This window comes from Pipra filicauda, unplaced genomic scaffold, assembly GCF_003945595.2.
Source record: "Pipra filicauda isolate LSUMZ 115617 unplaced genomic scaffold, ASM394559v2 scaffold84_size4826128_pilon, whole genome shotgun sequence".
In the NCBI taxonomy this organism is placed as follows: Eukaryota; Metazoa; Chordata; class Aves; order Passeriformes; family Pipridae; genus Pipra; species Pipra filicauda.
Window position 1 is genome coordinate 2,679,958 of NW_024105031.1, and position 19,068 is coordinate 2,699,025.

Sequence of the window (19,068 nt, forward strand, 5' to 3'; positions counted from 1 at the left end):
TTTTGAGAATTTTGGTCTACATATAGCCATTCCCAACAGCAGTGATGACACCCATCTGGCCCAGCTCTTGCTCACCTGGAGCTGAGTCCCTTATAAATAGCACATGAGATCTATCAGCGTGGAAGTGGTTTAGTTTTATTGGAGTATCCTCAGGGAGAAAATCCATAGCTCTGCCACAGGGTAGCCATAAATAGATTGTGGTGTACCTCAAGTAACATGTTACACATAAACCACACAGAGCCTTCCTGCCAAATCCCAGAATGCCAGCACACCTGGCAGTCTCACGGACACTTAGTCATGTGTTCAGCTGGGCTCAAGACCACAGTATGGTTTGAGGTCTACAAAAACATATTCTCTCTCAAAATATTCCAGGCCAGGCCAGCCTAAGCTTAGTCTCCAAACACCCCTGAGACCTCATTTCTCCTCTCTATTCCAGGCACTAAACAACTCTTCCTCTATGTGTGATTTTCTTCCTCAGGGAAGCAATTTGGAAGTTGAGCTCAGCAAGCACAAACTTTATGCTACTTGGAAAAAGATGAAATTATACTTCTTAGAAGAGTCTTGGCCACTCTTTTCAAGACATTGCCATTTGATTTCAGAGTTTTCCTGGGTCAGTAACAGAACAAGTAGTAAAGCCATCCCCAACGTGAGCATTTGATATGGGTCTCTGGAGACACACAGCTCTGCAATGAGCTGACTTAGACACTGAAACTAGGAAGAGGCCATACTGGATTTCACCTCAAAATGCCTCTGATGCCTGTGATATGTGCCAAACCCACCACAAGGTCTGCTCATACCTGTGTGATGCTGTTATGTCTTCTGATTTATATATTAGAAGCTCCTTTAGTTAGGGCAGCTCTCTCTATCTAATGCTCTAGCAAGACTCAAAATCCTCTTCCTTCATCAGTGCTGTGCATCAACATCCTGCTTGGTAGAGCAAGCCCAAGGAAAGCACATAAGTAACAAAGACAGCCATTGCTGCAACTCTTTCAGATTCATTGCCCTTTCTATTAACAGCTCCTTGTTTGCTGAGTGCTCTCTGTCTGGCTATGTGGTCAAGGTGCAGTGCAGGATGGATGCAGTAGTGGTTGGTCACATTCTTACCTGAGAGCTTACAAGGCCCAGTGGAAGACAGGGTACACGCATGTGCTGGGCTGTTGAAAACATTAAGCCTAAAACTGCTGCGTTGGTGGGGAGTGCATTTGTACCTAACGTGGAGCATGTGAGAAAATAACAACTTGCAAAGTGCCTGATCCCCACTTTACTGAGTTACCAAAGGGGAAAGACTTGACAACTGTCCTGCCCTGCTCTCTGCTTGGTCACTCCGTGTGTGTGTTGGATGCAAAGGCAGCTGCTGTGCTGAGGGGGGTGAGAGGTTGGGCTGATTGCCTGCCTGCCCACTTCTGTGACATTAGAGTTTGAAGCACTGCAGGGGAAATAGTTAATAAAATAAGCACACTACATTTCTCAGTCTGTTTTCACTTGTGTCAGGTTTCATTTTACAAACCCCTCATGTTGTGTCTGAAACCAGTTGGCAGTTTGAAGCTTTTGAGAACTGTTTCACAGTTGATCATCCAGTACGTGGTAATTCATCTTTGACTAGGGTTTTATATTTTTTCCATTTAGGCCTTCCAGCTGAATTTGAATCTAACTTTGTTTTCAGCATAAGCATCCTTCCAACTCCATATCACCTCAGCACGCTTCAAACCACTGGAAAAGTCCAAACTTTCAGCTTGTGTTTGTAGTTCAACTGACTACAACAATTTACTTGAGAAATAGCTGGTGATCTATCCTATTTTGTCATCTTCCCTGCTTCATTTGCAACGTTAGAACTCTTTCATTCTTAGAAGAGTTGTGTGTATGAGGAGAAGAACTAAGTCCTACTGATGAGACATTTAAATGCCATAAAATGTCACAACATCAGATACGCTTCAAGATCTTAAAAAAGGATTAAATGTGCAGAGACTTTATTGGATGCTGACATGCAGTTAATAGCACTTTTGCATGCAATGACTTCACACACTGTTACTGTGCAGTTTTAAATGTCATGTAAGTGTATAAATTCCATTCAAACATAACCTTTATTATGAGGGCATCAATAACAGAGAAATCTAATTAAAGAACAAGAGGCATGGTGGAAACATAACCTTTTTCATATTGAATTGGTAAAGAATTAATACAATTCAGTGAAGGATATTGTTTCAGAGGAGCGCTGACAAGCACAGAGAAAACCCTACCTTTCACTGCATGGTTTAGTGGAAGTGTCTTCTCTCTCTTCAGCAACCTATCCTCTCCCTCTGTATCCTGTGGCCGCATCAAAATACAGGAAAACAGCGGCAGGACCTTTGAAATCCCCGTTTCTTTCAGCTCAGTTCATCTACACTGGGACACTTGCCACCTTGCCACAGTCTATTACACCCAAGCCTGTGGCTGATGAATTACAGCTCTGTCAATCCCCCTGTCTAACAAATTGCCACTGTATGAGAAGGAACCCATTATCACTATCAGCATTACGGAACACCATGGACAATGTAATAGCAGACTATGTTTCCCTCGTTCAGTGCTTACCCCAGAAAACTAGGCCATGGTGTCCTTCAAACCATAATGAGAATTACTATGGAGAGGACTGTCAATCTACATAAGAGAAGAAATGAGGCTTGAAGGTTCAGAAAATTGGGGATAAGTACAGTAGCAGCACCAATTACTGCAAAAGGATTCATTTTTTTCTCCATACTCAGTCTGAAACAGCTAGAAATGACCCAGGCCATAGCTGTTGCCTAATTTTGGCAACATATTCTTATCTGTTTCCAGCTGTTGATTTTGGCTGGGAAGACTTGGAATGTGATAAAGTTCCATTTAGGTTCTGTCTCTCCCTAAACCATTAGGGAGAGACTAAGTCTAAGTTATGAACATGCCACATCACACTGCAGATGGATGATTAGGATAGCTCTCATCCTTTTCCGTTTCTTTTACTATATTCCTATAGAATCACTATAAATATAAATATCACTATGTATAAAAATAAGAATATTTTTTATCTTGTTCTTTGCATTTCCAAACATCACTTGTTTTTATTCTACTGGAAGATAGTACAAGCCACTTGATACGTACTGTTGACTGACAGTGAGAAGAAAGGTTCAGAAGGGACTTTTCTATTATAGGTAGCCTGTGGCAAACAGCAGAAATGTCACAGGTCTAAGCAAGAAAAATGGATTCAGAGATTCACACTGAGCTGACAAATACAATGAGGAGTTTGAAAGCAGACCTGGATGCCCCCAACTGGGTGTCTTTCACTGCTGTTGTCCCCTGCCTTTCAAATTGGCTCTCCAGCTTTATGTAGCAGCCATGCTAAGCTAGACCTCTCTTGATGTCAGGTATTTCACAGAGCTTCTGCTACACAATTGGGAAATTCTTTTGGATACACAACCTGGTTTCTGAATCCCAGTATATAGTTAGGGCTTGTGGGACTCAGTGTTATCATGTGGTTCTGAACAGGTCTGAAATCTGTGTCTTGTCCTTCCTACTGTCACTAATGCTGGAGGGGGGAGGCTTGTTTTTAACATGTTTATGGTACAATAATGTTCCTTATAAGTTGTGCACTAAACATAAACCAGAAATATCTATGGAAAACAGAAGATCTCCTGTAGCAGCAGGCATTGGCCATTGACTTGTGCCAGTTGTTTCAGGAGATAGCTTAAAGTTCTCTCAAATATGATGAAATAGAGATTATTTAGGGCCCTCATGCATGACGTCTAATCATTCTTCATTTAGTGCAACACACAAGAACTCGGTGATTCTGTATATATTGTAAGGTATTCTTCTTGAGCTTGCGAAGTTGGCCTCAATGGAACCTGTGGCTTTGACTACTGGCCACTATAAAGAGAAATCCTGGATGGATTTCAGTATTTTGCAGCCTTTTATTTCATTAATGTGTTTCACCATTTACATACTTCATCTATATTTGAAACAGTAACATTTTAATATCAAATATAGTCATTCTTATAGTGTTATAGGTACTATTACTTGCAGCACAGATCATAAGATAATTTTAATCTGGCTCTTCTAATGAATAGTCTATGAACAGAATCTTAAATGTGAGGGTCTGATTTTCAGAGAGATTTAGCACTTGGGGGAATTGCATTGACATCATTTGCATGTTATATACTTAGGCAGCTTGCAAAAGCTGCAATTCCAGCATTGCTTATTACAGTGCTATTTATTAACTATCTTTCTAGTTTGTTTCTGTACAAGAAAGTAAGTACATGACAAATATAGCACTGCTTGGAAACTGGATCAAGGTTGTCTTTTTCTATGTGGATTATGATAAATGTGGAGGTGATTGATTTTAGAGCGTATAGTGCTCCCATCAGTTCTCTGCATCTCTGCCTCAGTACAGGTGCACATCATCTTTTCAGGGCCCTAATCCTAGGATCACTCTACATTTGGTAACGTGGCTATGGTAAGGTATATCACTGATTAGCTTCAAACACTCTGTTCATATTTAATTATTGTTCTTGTAGTTTTCCTCCGGGCTTTGAGCTGTGGCAGATATTTAATGTAGGTAGAAAATGCCATTTTTCTTTTGCTAGAATTCTTCTGGGGAGATGCTGTCAGAGTGCTCCATCACATGTGATGGATCATCACTTACAGAGAATTATCTCTAATACAAAATTGAGTTTTTATCTTGAACTGTCATGTCTGAGAAGTCTTGGCTGTGACACAGGGGAGTGGAAGGACCTAGATTTAGTAGCTGATTGCTCTTCCAGGACTGATTCTATCCTATCTCTTATAACCAGTTCTGTCCTTAATCTTGTTACAGCTGCCACTTCCCCCTCCTGGGCTAACACTATAGTGACCAAATTTTCAGTCCGGAATCACATGTTGTCACAGTGCTGACATCACTAGCGCTCTTCACACATTCTGGTTCTTACTATTTGTGAGCTATTAACTGCTAAAACCATGTTGGAAAGAGTGGTGGAAAAATACTCAGCAAATCAACGCAACAATCTCCAAGCAAATAAACTTCAAATACTGATTGTGAATCAAGGCTTAAAAAAAACCCCAAAAGGTCGTGAAGAGTAAAGTGTATAGTTCTGTAAAACTGTGTGCCAATAAATGTAAGCACAAAATATTGTACCCTGGAGAATGATGTTCAGGAAATGCTGTTTCCAGTCCTGCTTGCTGTCTGCTCCCTGACACACGCATGGGACTCTCTGAAACACAGTGACAACCATTACTCCCCTGGGAAGCTCCCCACCCACCTCCACAATTACAGATTCCTGGTCTAAGACATGATCCTTATTTCTCCATCCAAAGAAATTGTCTTTTCCCAGTAATCCTGGCACAAGTCTCAGAACCAGTACAATATATAAAAAGATATTTTGTTACATATTCATACTTGAAAAATGTAATTATTATTTGGCTAAGGACACATCAAAATCGCAGTAGTTATCATCAGTTCTGGAATTCAGAACAGGGACAGCTGAATCCTAAGGCTTTTTCTAAGATTTCTGTGAGGGATTTTTTTTATCCATAAAATAATGTCTGAGAATAAAAGAAGTGCTTCATGCTGTGAGCCACAGCGTAAAGTCTATAGAGTATAACAAATTTTTCTTTTACTCCCATAATAGACAATAAAAATATTGGAACTCCCCAGGACCTGGGACCCCACACAGACATGATTAGTTTGTAATCAACTGATAGGATTTGTATTTTGTAGTTTGTAATCAACTGATAGGATTTCTATTTCAATACCCTCTTCACCAATCAGTAGCACATTTAAGAATGCCTGCTAAGTACATGCCATTGAAAAACTATGTAGGCATCAGTGCACTTTGTAAAATAGTATCTAGTGAAACCTAATGTACATGGCATTCACAGAGCGCTGCCTTCTCACGAAGCACTATTTATTTATATGTCAGTTTATTCACTCCTAGCCACCTTCTGCGGGGGTTATTTTTTTTCTGCCATTACACAGTATGTTTCTTCTGCTACTTCAAAAAGTGGTAGGTGTCACTTCCTCCAATTTATCGTTGGAGGAAGCTGAGGGCCAGAGAACAAAGCCCAGGCCTTTGAGTTCCTGCGCTCTGTTTCCTGGCCCCGCTGCTTTCTTCTCCCAGACGGTCACCAATGCACAGGCCAGCGCTGCATCCAGCCGAGAAGACTCTCTGCTCCTCCACATTCATCTCCATGGAAAACAGATTACTAATAAAACATCCAAGCTCATTCAGAAAGCTCTTCTACAGACTGCAGGTGGCTTAGCGAGGCTGAATTGCTCTTGACAAACAGGAGAGGTTCATGACAGATGAATCACTATTTGGTTGTGCTACGCCCACTCCAGCTCAAGCTGCCTCCTTTCATACCACCCTCCCACGCTGCCTCTCAAATGCTCTCCTCCTGATCACACATACACCCCCTCCTTCCTCTCGACTCTGGTGTGCCAAAGTGGCACTAAGGGGGCAAGTCCTAGGAGTTCAAGTGGCAAAGGTATGAAGGCCAAAGCAGCATATACAGCTGGGCCCAAAAAGAGAAATTAAGAGTTCAGCATTTGTATGTGACCGCTCTCCCAGCATCGCTGCTCTCTTTGCCACGCCAGATGATATTGTAGAGGAAAGAAACATTATCTTTTGTTCCCAAGTACCAGTAACTAATGGGAAGCATTAGGGATCCAGCAGGATGGTACTGGGACCACACCATCCTCTGGTTACCTATACTCCTGGGCTAATTTTTTTTTTTACATCCAATTTTGCTTGTCTTTCTCCTTCTCACTGCTGCATTTCAGTCCTTAAGTGCCTTTCCAACTTGGTTGACTACAATGCATGTTCCCCAAAGCCTGTGACGACTTGTTGTTGCTCTTGTATACGAAGTCCTGTTTCTAATCTTTCTGCTGAGCTTTTTACTGTCCCGTCTTTCCACAGCCACTCAGAGAACAGAGGTGATGAGTCAGGAAGTTTAATAGCATCCAGAAACAGAAACAACTAGAAAACCTCAAGAGTTTTACTGCCTTTTTCTTACTGAGAACAAATAAGTTGCAATGAATAAAGAACATCACAGGGGTTAGTTTCAAAAATTATCAGACTGACCTGTCCCACAGCTGCTTTCATAACGGACAGCAAAAGGAATTAGGGAGTGCTAAGAACTGTGGTGGGTTTGATTTAAGTGTTTACTGGAGTTCAAAAGACTGAAGGTCATTACAGGATACATGCAGATCTATTAATCTTTAAATCGAGTTGTTTAATACTCCATTTAGAAAGCTTGGTCACAGTGAGTAGGTGTGAACAGAAAAAGGCAAAATTGTGGTGAAGTCCTACACCCATTACAGTCCAAAAAAGCTAGCTAGTGATTGTCACCACTTTCAGAATTTTGTTCATAGTATCAAAACCCCATGGGCTAGTCATCCTGTGGCAGCAGCACTCTGACTGTTAGCTATATAGGGATAAAATGACTTCACAGTGAAGAACATGCCATTGCAAGAGCATACTGTGCCATGAATATGGCTGTATGATCCCCCGTCTTGCAAATAACACTCTATATTAATTTTTAACCTTCAATTAACAGAAGTGCAAACCTAGGTAGGCCAAGCCTTAATGCAAGATTATTACGCTGTGCACAGGACATTCAGGAGTTTCCTTGATATGTACAACAAACAATGCATATAGCAAGAAGAAATCGGCATTACTTATAACATCCGTGCAACAGAAAACTAGGAAATCATACAAATGGAAGGGATGCTCAAGTACTGCAAGAGTGAAGGATCGGTTCCTTTCAGCATATTTTATTTGATTAGCAGACCAGTGTTAAAATTTTTGGAACTCACTTCCATTTTTCATGCTGGCAACTCTGAATCATCTCTCTCTCATGCTTCAACTTCAAAACAGGAAAAAGTGAATACAGTAACCAGCCACGGAACCTTATAAAAATATTCCTGTGTTGTACAAAGTAGATGAAAAAAAGGCTGACTCATGTAGCATCTTTCACCATGCCTACTTGTGAAACTGTGCAGGGCACCATTCTAGTAGTCTTCGTAGCATCAATGTAAGAGCGTGAAGAGAAGGTAAAGAAAAAAGGACCTGAGACAAAGGGGAAATTTTGCAACACTGCACTTCAATCTCAATCCTACTGACTTGAGTGAAGACTACCATTGACAGCACAAAGTTTCATCAGTAGAGCTTTGACCCCCAGTACAGAATGATCCCCAGCTCTGCTTTGAAGGCTTTTGCTGTTTTGGTGGCATCAACAGACTCAGAAGTGCCCCTCAGTAACTGCTGCTGGAGGAATTCCTAGAGAACAGAGTTGTCCTCTATAGCTGGTGGGTGTGTTCAGAGGATGGAAGGCATAGTCCTGGGCTCTGTGAGTAAATATCCAATGGCTGCTGTGTACCACACCACACAAAACCAATGAGGAGCGAAGTTTAGGCAGGAAGAACGCAGATGACGTTTCAGAGAGATGCTCCTTTTTCAAACAGGCAGTGTTCCTCCTTTTCCTCATGTTTAAAAAAAGAATTGTCTACACGGTTAACCTGTATGTGAACTTTTCCTTTCCCAAGTAGCATTTTCTTTTAAATTAAGCAATATGCTGACTTAGGTCTCTACACATACCCATACTCACTCACTGTTTATTAGAGCCAAACAAAAGCAAAAAAGGCATTCAGATAAAAGGTTACTTGTATTTTGCCTCCATCCTCCACAGTTAAAAACTATGTAAACAGTTAAACTGTATTACAGTTTATTTAAAAAAATAAAGGCCTTGAAAAACTGTAAAGTCAACCTGTGAATAATGTTATTTGGAATACTTCACTGGATATTGGGTGCTTCTTTCTATGTAACCTAAAATAAACATTGTAAAAAAAAATGGACTGATAATATGGATGCAAAGAACACTTTAAGAAAATACAACTGAGAAAAATATACTAATACATCTGAGTTTGAAATTATCATCACTAGGTTAACAATAGAGCCAGATAATTTCCTTGCAGGTGTTTACCCTGAACTCTTTTACATGCAACATGTAAACTCCCTGAAGGCTTTTTAGCTGCACATCACCTTTCAGAGTATCTGCTTGACTCAGCTCATTTTAAGACGTTATGGTACACACAGATTTCGACTGAGCATCAATAATGCATGAAACTGAGCTCCATTTTAAGGAATCAGCACTACACTCAAATCCCAACATATTTAAACTGTCACTTAGCTAAATGGATGTATTTTAATTTTTTTAAAGTAAAACTATGTATCAATTGTAATTCTAACAAGATAGAATGGGATCAGAGTAAGCAGAGTTACATATATTGTAGAGTTGAATATACAAAATCTCTCAGACCTAGTGTATGTGATACTCATTCTTCACTTAACTATTTTTTGCATTAAAACCAAGAAAAAAAGCACCAAACTGTGTTGAATGCTTTCAGTGTTCCCTCACCTCTTTTCAGGTTGTAGTGTGCTAAAGAGAAATACATAAATGCTAAGAATACCCAAGCATTGGTTCTGATAACCTGGTTGTAGGAAGAGACTCTACAGAAAAGGGTAATGTTATATAAATGATTTCATTCCTCAAATGCCATGCAAACAGTGGTAGGGCAGGCCTGCAAATGGAACCTTACTGGCTTTTAGGCTTCTTTGAAGCATAATGCTAATTGTGATGACATTTTTCCACAGTCTCCATCAATTAGGACTAGAAGTCAGAACTAAAATTCCAACAGCCTAGGTTTTGGGCTTTCTGATGAACCGAAACTGACTGTATATTTATGGCACAGATGAACCTTGATGTAACACAGTTATTTTTCTGTAGATAAATCAGATTTATCTGTGATAGATTTGGCTCTGGAAGACTAATTTCACATCAGCTCAGAATACAGTTAGCAACCATGAGTTTCATGTTGCTTCCCATCAACTTCAGGTTCAATCAGAAGACTTCCAGCTACAATGAGAAGACTTCCAGCTGCAAACATAGAAAAGGACTGCCTAAAAAGCAATACCTGCAGGTGTTTACCACAGGCTAAATGTTTCATTTTGTACAACACAGAATAGAACTTGCTCCTGGCAAGATCATAATATTAAGGCACACAATCTGTAACTAGACACTGAAAGAGCTTAGCACCTTCTAAAACTGCTCCTAACCCATAGAGTTTGACATTTAAAAGTGCAGGCTCAAGATGTGACATTTACTGTGCAAACTGTTTTCATCCCGTCCTGTCCCTGCTTTAATTTTATAATAACTAGAAAATAAATTAAGTCTCTAATAATTCAGATGAAGTGCAAGTATAGCAATGTTCTTGTTCAGAGCTCTATTGACTTTTACAGGATGTTATACATATGTAGATGTTCATTACAGTCTCAATGCAGGAAGAGCATCTTGAACTGGTTAAAAAAGAAAAAAACCCCATGTAGAATGCATTTCTTGAAGACCTCTAATTAAAAAAATGCTTTTAAATAGACATCACCATCTTCCCCTTTTTTCCCCATAACTGAACAAAAACTGCATTTTCATCTATGTAAGATTTTTCTTGTTTTTCTTCAAATTTATTAGCTTCTGTAATTATATAGTCCATTTTATTGTTAAATCAGAAACAGGAAGAGAACACTCTAAGTTGGTATAGTCATTTTACAATGAGCATATCAGCTACAATATCTTTATCTAATGTTTTCAGAAAACCAAAACAGAACCAGAACAGTAATTGATTTATTTTTTTGACAAACCTGCTTATAGAGATATCACCTATTCTGTGAGGAAGAAAATACTCAAAAAATAAAAAAGTTAAAATTTAGTTAAAAGCTTTACTTGTTTGAGAGCAATCTCATAAAACTCTTTTTAATATGAGCACTTCACTTCACAAAATGAAAAACTATTTACATCATTTTACTTGCAATTTGGTCACATTATCTACACACATTTGCAGAAGATCTTAGGCAAAATAGGTATGTATCTTCTTCTGACATAGGCTATCAGATTGATTGCACATTTTCCTTTTACATAATGGCTCTCCAATAGTGCACTGAAGTCAGTGATCACTGTCTAATTACATTCTCATTTTCATTTATGGCTCAACAATAAAATCAATATCACCTCAAACCCAAATATCTGAGCAGCTGAATCACATACAGTGTGAAACGTGGATTCCACTTTTTTGGACCTGATTTTCAAAAGAATAGTACATCTGACTAGCACAATTAACAAATTGCGCAAAGAAAGAAACTACCTGTGCATCGAATTAGTTTGAAAATCAAGTTGTCTTGTCATATTCTGTCAACTGATTTCCTGCTAATTACATCTCATTTTAAAAATGTTCATTTCCCAATGGCACTACAATGAACTTTTCAGCACACAATTACTGAATTACAGTATCTTTTACATATATTTGTTATATTTAGGCCAATAATGTAATTTCCATGTTACACAATGTCATTGCCTTCACAAGCAGAGTTGCTACATACATTCACAGTTTCAACAGATTGTAATTAGCTTCTCCAGTTGTGCTTTAAAAATCCCAAATATTTTCCAACAGTAAGTGCAAAGCAAATGTCCTATGCAGCTACAATTGGTCACAGAGTTATAAACTCCAAAATTACGAGAAGAGCCTTCTCTCATTCTCCATTTTCATCACCTGCTTTTTCAGGTATGACCTCCAGACTTCGACGAGGCTTTGAGATTTCTGCATTTTCAGTGCCTCGCTTATTGAGTCCACACGAAAGAGTGGCATAATGGATCTGTTTCAGATTCTCCAGTGCTTCATTTTTAGCATATTTGAGAAGATCAGCTTGTCCCTGTAAGAAACAAAATGGAGTTGGAATACACAAGTTGATACTAGGATTTCCTTCTTTTTGACCCTTCTGTTTGTTTTAGGTTAAAATTATAGTTGCCCTTCTCAAAAAAAAAAACAAAAACCCAACAAAACAATCAACAAACCAACCAACCCCCCCAAAAAAAAACAAAAGAAAGAAAAAAACCTACACAAACCAAACGGAAACCCTTCAAAAATAGAGTATCTGATGTTAGTAAGAATCAAGCTCTGCTTTCTCTGAAGCCCACCAGTAGCATCAACAGCAGGACGGGGGTAATTTCTGCCTAACAGTTTTCAAGAAAGTAATCTATGCCATACTTTTAATCCATGGTGACTATAAATGTTTCTGCATAAAGAAAATAAAGGTTGATCTTAATACTTCAGGGAGCCATTTAAAGCCTTTCTGGTTTTTTCATTCTTAGAGATTTTTTTTTCCTAGCAATCTGATTCACTCTGTGGTAGGATGGTAAAGGACCAATGCTTGTCAATGCATGAAATATGAAAATACAGGTTGTGAGCAACACACAAAAAGGATAGTGATGACAAAGACTTCACAGAGTTGTCTGCAGTTCAGTTGCCTGCAGTCTCCTATCACTATCCCTCTTTAGAATCATAGAATCATTTAGGCTGGAAAAGATCTTTAAGAACATCGATTCCAACCATTAACATAACATTGCCAAGTCCACCGCTACACCACATCCTTAAGCACCACATCACTCTTCCTCCTTATATCAATTAAGTTATAAGTAAAGCTGTAAGAGAAATTGCCCCACACTGAGGTGATTTGGCTCTGTTCTACAGTACTGCACCTCTTCGTATCAATTAAAGCCCTTTGACAGCAACAGCTCTCACTAGCAGTCTATGGATGGCCTTCCCTGCCGCTGGATCTGCCTACCCTGCCCATAGGCAGGGAATGAGCACGGCTGTAGCACGTGGTGAGTTTACTGTGGGGCACAGGAAAGTTCAAAAATGTGCAGAAAGTCTGCATGGGCCAAAATGATTGTGCTGTGTCTGTGCTCCCAAAGGAGAACTCCACTCTTGTAAACTCCACAGCTTACAATAAAGTCAACAACGCTTCAAAAATACCTGAAGGGGAGAAACACCACACACACAAACAAACAAACAAACAAAAATACTGGGGATTGTAGTTCCTTGAGACTGCCAGTACCTCTAATGTCCAATAAGGTATGAACACTGACTACACCTTCTCCTGTAATTGGGATACTCTTGCCTGTCTGTCCTGTGTAAATTCTGGCTCCTGACAGATACTTCTCTTGAAGAGATGCTAATGTCTCTTCTAGAGATATGCTGGCCCTCCTTCTCTGCCAAATAAGTTTGAAATGCATCTTTACATCTTGATTTTAAAAATAAAGGAGGAGAGATAGAATGGCAGTCGAAAACATGTGTGTACTCATGGTGTGATACTTCTGATGCTTCTTTAGCAACTCAGAACATAAATACTATCCTATGAAGTAAGCAGAATTACGCATCTGAGGCACACAAATTGAAAACAAATAGTGCTTCCTTCAAAGAAATAATGCCCCCCCTTCCCTTACCCAAGACTATAATAGCCAAAGTCTTCTTTTCTGATCACTAGAGAGGAAAAAAATCTAGGAGTTCACCAATCCCAGCACATGCTTCAGTAATATTTTCTTCTAAAAAAAGCCAAGGCACTTTTTTAAAAAATCACTTTTTTTCCAAACTGACAAACAACTAAAAGCTAATTTAAAACACTCCAGCACTCTAAATGAGTCATATCTGGAGTGCATCTGTTTCTAGCCCAAGTTCTATTTTACATGGATTAGTAGAATATAGTTCTGGAACTTTAATCGAGTTGTTTATCATAGGCAGAGTTGCTAGCAAACAGTCTATTAATAAGGCTGCCCAAAACTTCTCAATTTAAACCCCCCCTGCTTTCAGTTACTTATATGCTTGCCAAACTTGAACTACTTAAGCTGATACTTTCTTGCCATTGGCAGATTTTATTATTATTTCTGTTTAGTATTATTCTTTAACCTCATCCATATGGTTCATTCAGCTCCGAGAATAAAGACAGGAAAATGCCATCAGAACTTTGTTAACAATCTTCTGTACTTCCTTCCCTACTCTCTCTTGGGGTGGGGACTTGTAATTCAAATGACTTCAAGGACCCATAGTAGTGGATCCAAGTTACGAGCTTTTAATGAACAAAAATCAGATTTTGAATGTGGTTAGTACAATCACTTAGGTTTCCATTTTTGATGATCCTTCATCTCTTGACACAGCACACACAGAGCAATGTGGCAAGACAATACATATTCCATTCCCACAGAATAATGAATGTGCACTAGGAAAAAAGTTGTTTTTTTCCTGGATGGCTTCTCCAAGCCACCAACACTGGGTTGCCAGTGCAGGCAGTCCAAAAGCCAGTCTAGAGGAGGGGAAGGAAGAGCCTGAGACTCTGGAGAGAAGGTGAATGGAGAGAAGGAGGGGGCAAGAGTGATCTCTGGGACTGACCTGGCAAGAAGCCTAGGACTGCAGAAAGGAAAGTTGGACTGCAGTATACAAAGTAGGTACCAGATCTTGCTGAAAGAGGAGACTGTGAAACACATAGTGCAATAGCACTGAATTTGGATCTCACAGGTGAGCAGAGAAAGACTGAAGCAACATTTGGGGTTAGAATACAGAAAGAAAACAGATTGACAAAATCCATCATGTTGAAAGAAGCCTAAAAATTATAGATAAGCTGAAGGACTAATAACTCAAAAAAAGTGAGAGAGGTTGGTAATGAGAATAAAAGCTGGTGACAAAGAAAAACAAACAAAAACACAGAGCAGGAAGAAGACTGCAGAATATAATCAAGTAAGGTGATGAGAAAATGAAAAGTAACGCTTACCAAGAAGGATCTCTAGCGGTGGCGACGAGAGAGCAATATGAACTGGAAAGCAATGGGAAAAACTGACAGAAGAGAGAATTAGGTACCAAGTGGGAACAGAATAGAGGAGGGAGGCAAGAAGAGAAGGAGGAAGTCAAGAGTTAGAAGGAGTGGCTGGATTTTCAGCAGGGAACTGTGAGTGCCCGGACAATGCTGACCAGGGAACAAGAACCTTGTAGACAAAAGAGAATCTGGGATAAAGGGCTGCATTACTGCAGAAGAAGTGATCAGACTAAACACATTCAGCCAAGTGATATCAAGTTTAGACCAGGTGTTTGTGAAACCAAATGTGTTGTCATTATCTGCTGGTATGTCTTGATCTCAAATAAAACAAGAGTCAATCACTGCTACCAAATATGCCACATGCTCAAGCGAGAGAGGTCTGTGCAATTGTTACGAAGTGCCTAGTTCTGTTGATATACCATCATGAAGCCATATGCTGGGGAAAGAAAACAGCATGCATCTTAAAAATTCAAGTTGTACTCACAGTGAGCACTGTAAAAAGTAATACAATACTTCTGAAAGGCAGAAAAGTTAAAAAGTCATCCAAATCTGAAAAATTTGTCTCCATGCACTCGAATGAACTCAAAGACCTTTCCTCTAGTTATGTATCAAATGTCTCTTGTCCAAGGGCTGTCAAGATCCAGTTTCAATTCTTTATATTCTATGCATCCTGATTTTCACAGTAGGTGCTATTGACTCAAAAGGTAAGTTAATAGCAATGTCAGTTGACTACAAACTGGAACACAGCAACCTCTCAGACCTATGGACTACTCAGAGTAGTCGACTGCTCACCTCAGAGTAGTAGACTGCTCACCTCAGAGTAGTAGACTACTCACCTCCTTACCAGTTCCAAGTGACTGTAGCAACTTGCTGTGATAAAATGCATATTGTAAAGTCAATAAAAGAAACTTACCAACAGCTCAAACTTTATCTTAAGGGAGTACCAAAAAACCCACATTCAAAGAAACAAAGCTAGTTCGTGCAGAGAATTCAATGCTGGAATCTGAAGCAGCTGCAGAACCAAACCCATATGTTTCTCACTATGTGGTAGGGTTGTCTTTGTCAGGCTTTCATCTCAGATTAAGTCAAAAGGTAAATTAATTTAGCCCTTAGTGTTGTCTGGCAAACACCCCTCAAAACTTAAATGTACTCCCAGCACTGTGGTTAACAGGCAGTTTGTGGTAATTCCCACCCGGGAGTGGGACCTATCTAGGTCTTGCACATCACAAGTACAGAGCACTCTCCTCACTGCAGCAAATGACAATCACTGCTCCCTTTCCTTCCCCATGGTTAAAATTCACTAACAACTGAGCACTACAACATTTGAATAGCATCTATTTCATGTATTGATGTTTGCAAGCTTCAGAAGGAAGAATCAAGTAGCAAGTTGTTTTTTAGGCAGACATGAAAACGACCTTAAAAAAGATCAAAGAACAAAACTGATATTCAGTTAAAACCTTTTTATAAACAAGAACAATAAAGGATATGGATTACTGTGGAAATCCAATTCAATATCCTTCATACCACTCTGTCCCAATATGCCTGTCAACTAGTCTGGTTTGACTTTGTTTAAAATCATCATTAAAAACATTTTTTTTGTTTTGGAACTTTTGGGTAAGAGGCAATGTTTTTATATCACAGCTCCTTAAAGGTAACTAAAAACAAAACCAAAATCATTCCTATTAGTTCTCATACCTATGAAATGAGGTATGACTTCAGAGTCAATTGGATATAGGATTGACTGGAATGTCTCAGTACAGCTATCTTTATAAGCTGTTATGTATTCACTCATGATTTTTGCTTAACTGGTTCTTCACTGGGTGTGGGAACATGAAAGTAAAACTGTAGAGATGACATCTGAAATAACTGCATGAACACCCTTTCCCCCAAAAAATCCCAAGAAACTCTATCATTAACAACTGGGCTTTGGCTCAGGTTCTGGAATCCAAAGCTCTTATAAGGAACTGTAAGAAGCCCATACCCCTTTCTCCAAGCGTTCCTCTGAGCAGTGGTTGTTTGGTACAATGGGACATTTCTTTGAGCAACCTGGTCTAGTGGAAGGTGTTCCTGCCCAGGGCAGAGGGGTTGGAACTAGATAGATGAACTTTAAGGTCCCTTCCAATCCAAGCCATCCTATGATTCTATGTTTCTATGACATACTACAGTGTTCCATGCCCAGCTGACATGCTCTGAGTGCAGTTTTGGAATGAGGACATAAAGGAATTAAAACTGCCTAACTTTTAAATAAAGCTTTAGTTAGGAGCCAAAATCCCATCAGTCCAGCAACTTCAAGAGACTAGTAGCTTCAGATATTTAAATAGAACTGCGTTGTGGGAAATCTTCCAAGGACCTACAGGACTAGGCAGCAGCTATGAGAGGCTTTATGAGTGCTTCGTGGCTGCCTGAATCCACTTGGAGATTTGGTTAAAAAAATTCAGATGATTTAAAAAAAATGTAAGAAGTTGCAGTCCTGTAAGTGCCTTGAATGTTCCATTTATAAATACGTTTTTAAAAATAGCGTAGGTGCAGAACCAATGTTATTACAGAGATAACAGATGTCATGAACTGCATGCCTTGGGATTTCTTTCAAGAGAACATAATTCATGTTGTCTAATGTGACTTGTCTGAAAACTCATAGCCAAAAAAGAACATCTAACAAATGCCAAAGTTAGGAGTCCCACTTTCATTCTGAGTACTTCCATTGAACTCTCTCTTTGTGTTTAGAACAGTACTTTTTTGCAAAGATTGATTTACAGATGCTGTTATGTTCTTCCTATGGGCATCTCAAATTCTGAGCCTATATAGAGGGTTTTTCCTCAAAGTTTTGCTATGCCACACAAGTCCATAAATTTTTACAATAGGTTATTTGTAGGACTCTGCTGCAACAGCAGTTGGAGTAACTTTCTTTCTTTAACTGCGTACTTTCTGGCAGAAAATGTGATTATCTATGTTTAGAAGATATGAATGCTATCAGTCTCAGTAATAACAATAAATTACTAGCAAATGATCTTGCAAACTGCATATTTGAAAGAGATGAATATTCTAACACTGTACAATCTCTAAACCTCTCAGGCAACAAAGTTCAGTAAAGCAGACTATATTTACTCTAAGTGATGTTTTGAAGTTAAACAAATATCTCTATGCACATATATGGGGTGAATAAGAATGGGCATGTGTGCATATGCATATACACAAATTGGATGGAGATATTTCAGCTGAACTCAAACATACTCTATTAATAATAAACTTGGCCACATGGTTTCAAATGAAGAAAAATTAAATCCTTTAAAACAGTAACTGTAATGCATGTGCGTGCAAACACACAGATATTTAATAGCTATGTCAGATGTTCTAAAGAAAGAGTTCCCCTAGAATTAAGCTGTCAATTTTGTTATTTTATCAAACTTTCCATTGCATCAACTGTAGTCAAAATGTCCCAATTGAAAGAAAATGATCAATAAGTATCTTGAGGGTAAAATGCAGCTTAATTGGTTTGGAAAATACATTAGCCACACCATGTGAGCATTCCATGATTCCTCTGTGAGGGAGTTGAGAATGGCGCTCATGCAGAATTATTTAGTAACACTGTTCAGAGCCACACGGCAACTCATGAACTGTAGGCAAGAATCCATGCAAAATACTTTTCCTAACCACAAGAAGAAAAAAAAGTTAACTCCACCTAAGCACTGCACTGCCTTCAGTGTGTTGTTTGCTCAACTGTCTTGCTTGTTGGACAGCAAAATTTGGAGCCACTGAATAGAAAGGCTTTTATTTTTGTGCTATTTGAGAAGGAATTTAATTTGAAGCAAGCAGGGAATTGAACAGATAAAAGAAATTCTTAAAGTGACTCAGATTGTCAGTCTCAATTTCTACTCTAAAAAATGTGGATATTCACGTTCCATCCCTGTTCTTTCATAGTTTTCAGAGAACTGGAAACATGGAAAGAGTAAAACATAGATCAAAATTATGATTGCAGGTCTTTTCTCCAGAGAGGAAGAATAGTGTCTTGGAAACTGATCAACTTCTACTTAGTTATATGACACAAGAGAAGTTATGCTTGCAGCCCATAGTTAAGAGTTCGGAGTGAAAAACCTCGATGTGTCACTTCAGACACATCAGCCTCTAACTTTTTGTACATCTAAATGTGAGTAACAGCACTTAGCAGATGCCCATCTGAACTGTAATAGCTGTAAATAACTTTTAAGATGTAACAACATACCAGAACTTTCTGTAACGCCTCCTGTTAAGTTTCAGCAAGAGACTGATTAAACATCTCACCGATTTTTTAAAACAAAATATTCATTATGGGACAGATTGTACCTTCCTACAGAAAGAATCTTAATCTCTGAGTAGAAAAAAACCCCAAGTCAACGTT

The 19,068-nt window shown here is 39.0% G+C and overlaps 1 protein-coding gene across 3 annotated transcripts in view; it reads right to left on the reverse strand.

Moving 5' to 3' along the window:
* Positions 1–6,935: 6,935 nt before the first annotated feature.
* The window catches only part of PLCL2 (phospholipase C like 2), a 102,922-nt gene continuing 90,789 nt past the window's right edge, over positions 6,936–19,068 (reverse strand). For all 3 annotated transcript variants that reach the window (XM_039390612.1, XM_027723810.2, XM_039390613.1), the window contains exon 7: positions 6,936–11,759. In XM_039390612.1, coding sequence (XP_039246546.1) covers positions 11,580–11,759 — 180 coding nt within the window. In that variant the 3' untranslated portion in view covers positions 6,936–11,579. The remainder of the gene's footprint in view (positions 11,760–19,068) is intronic.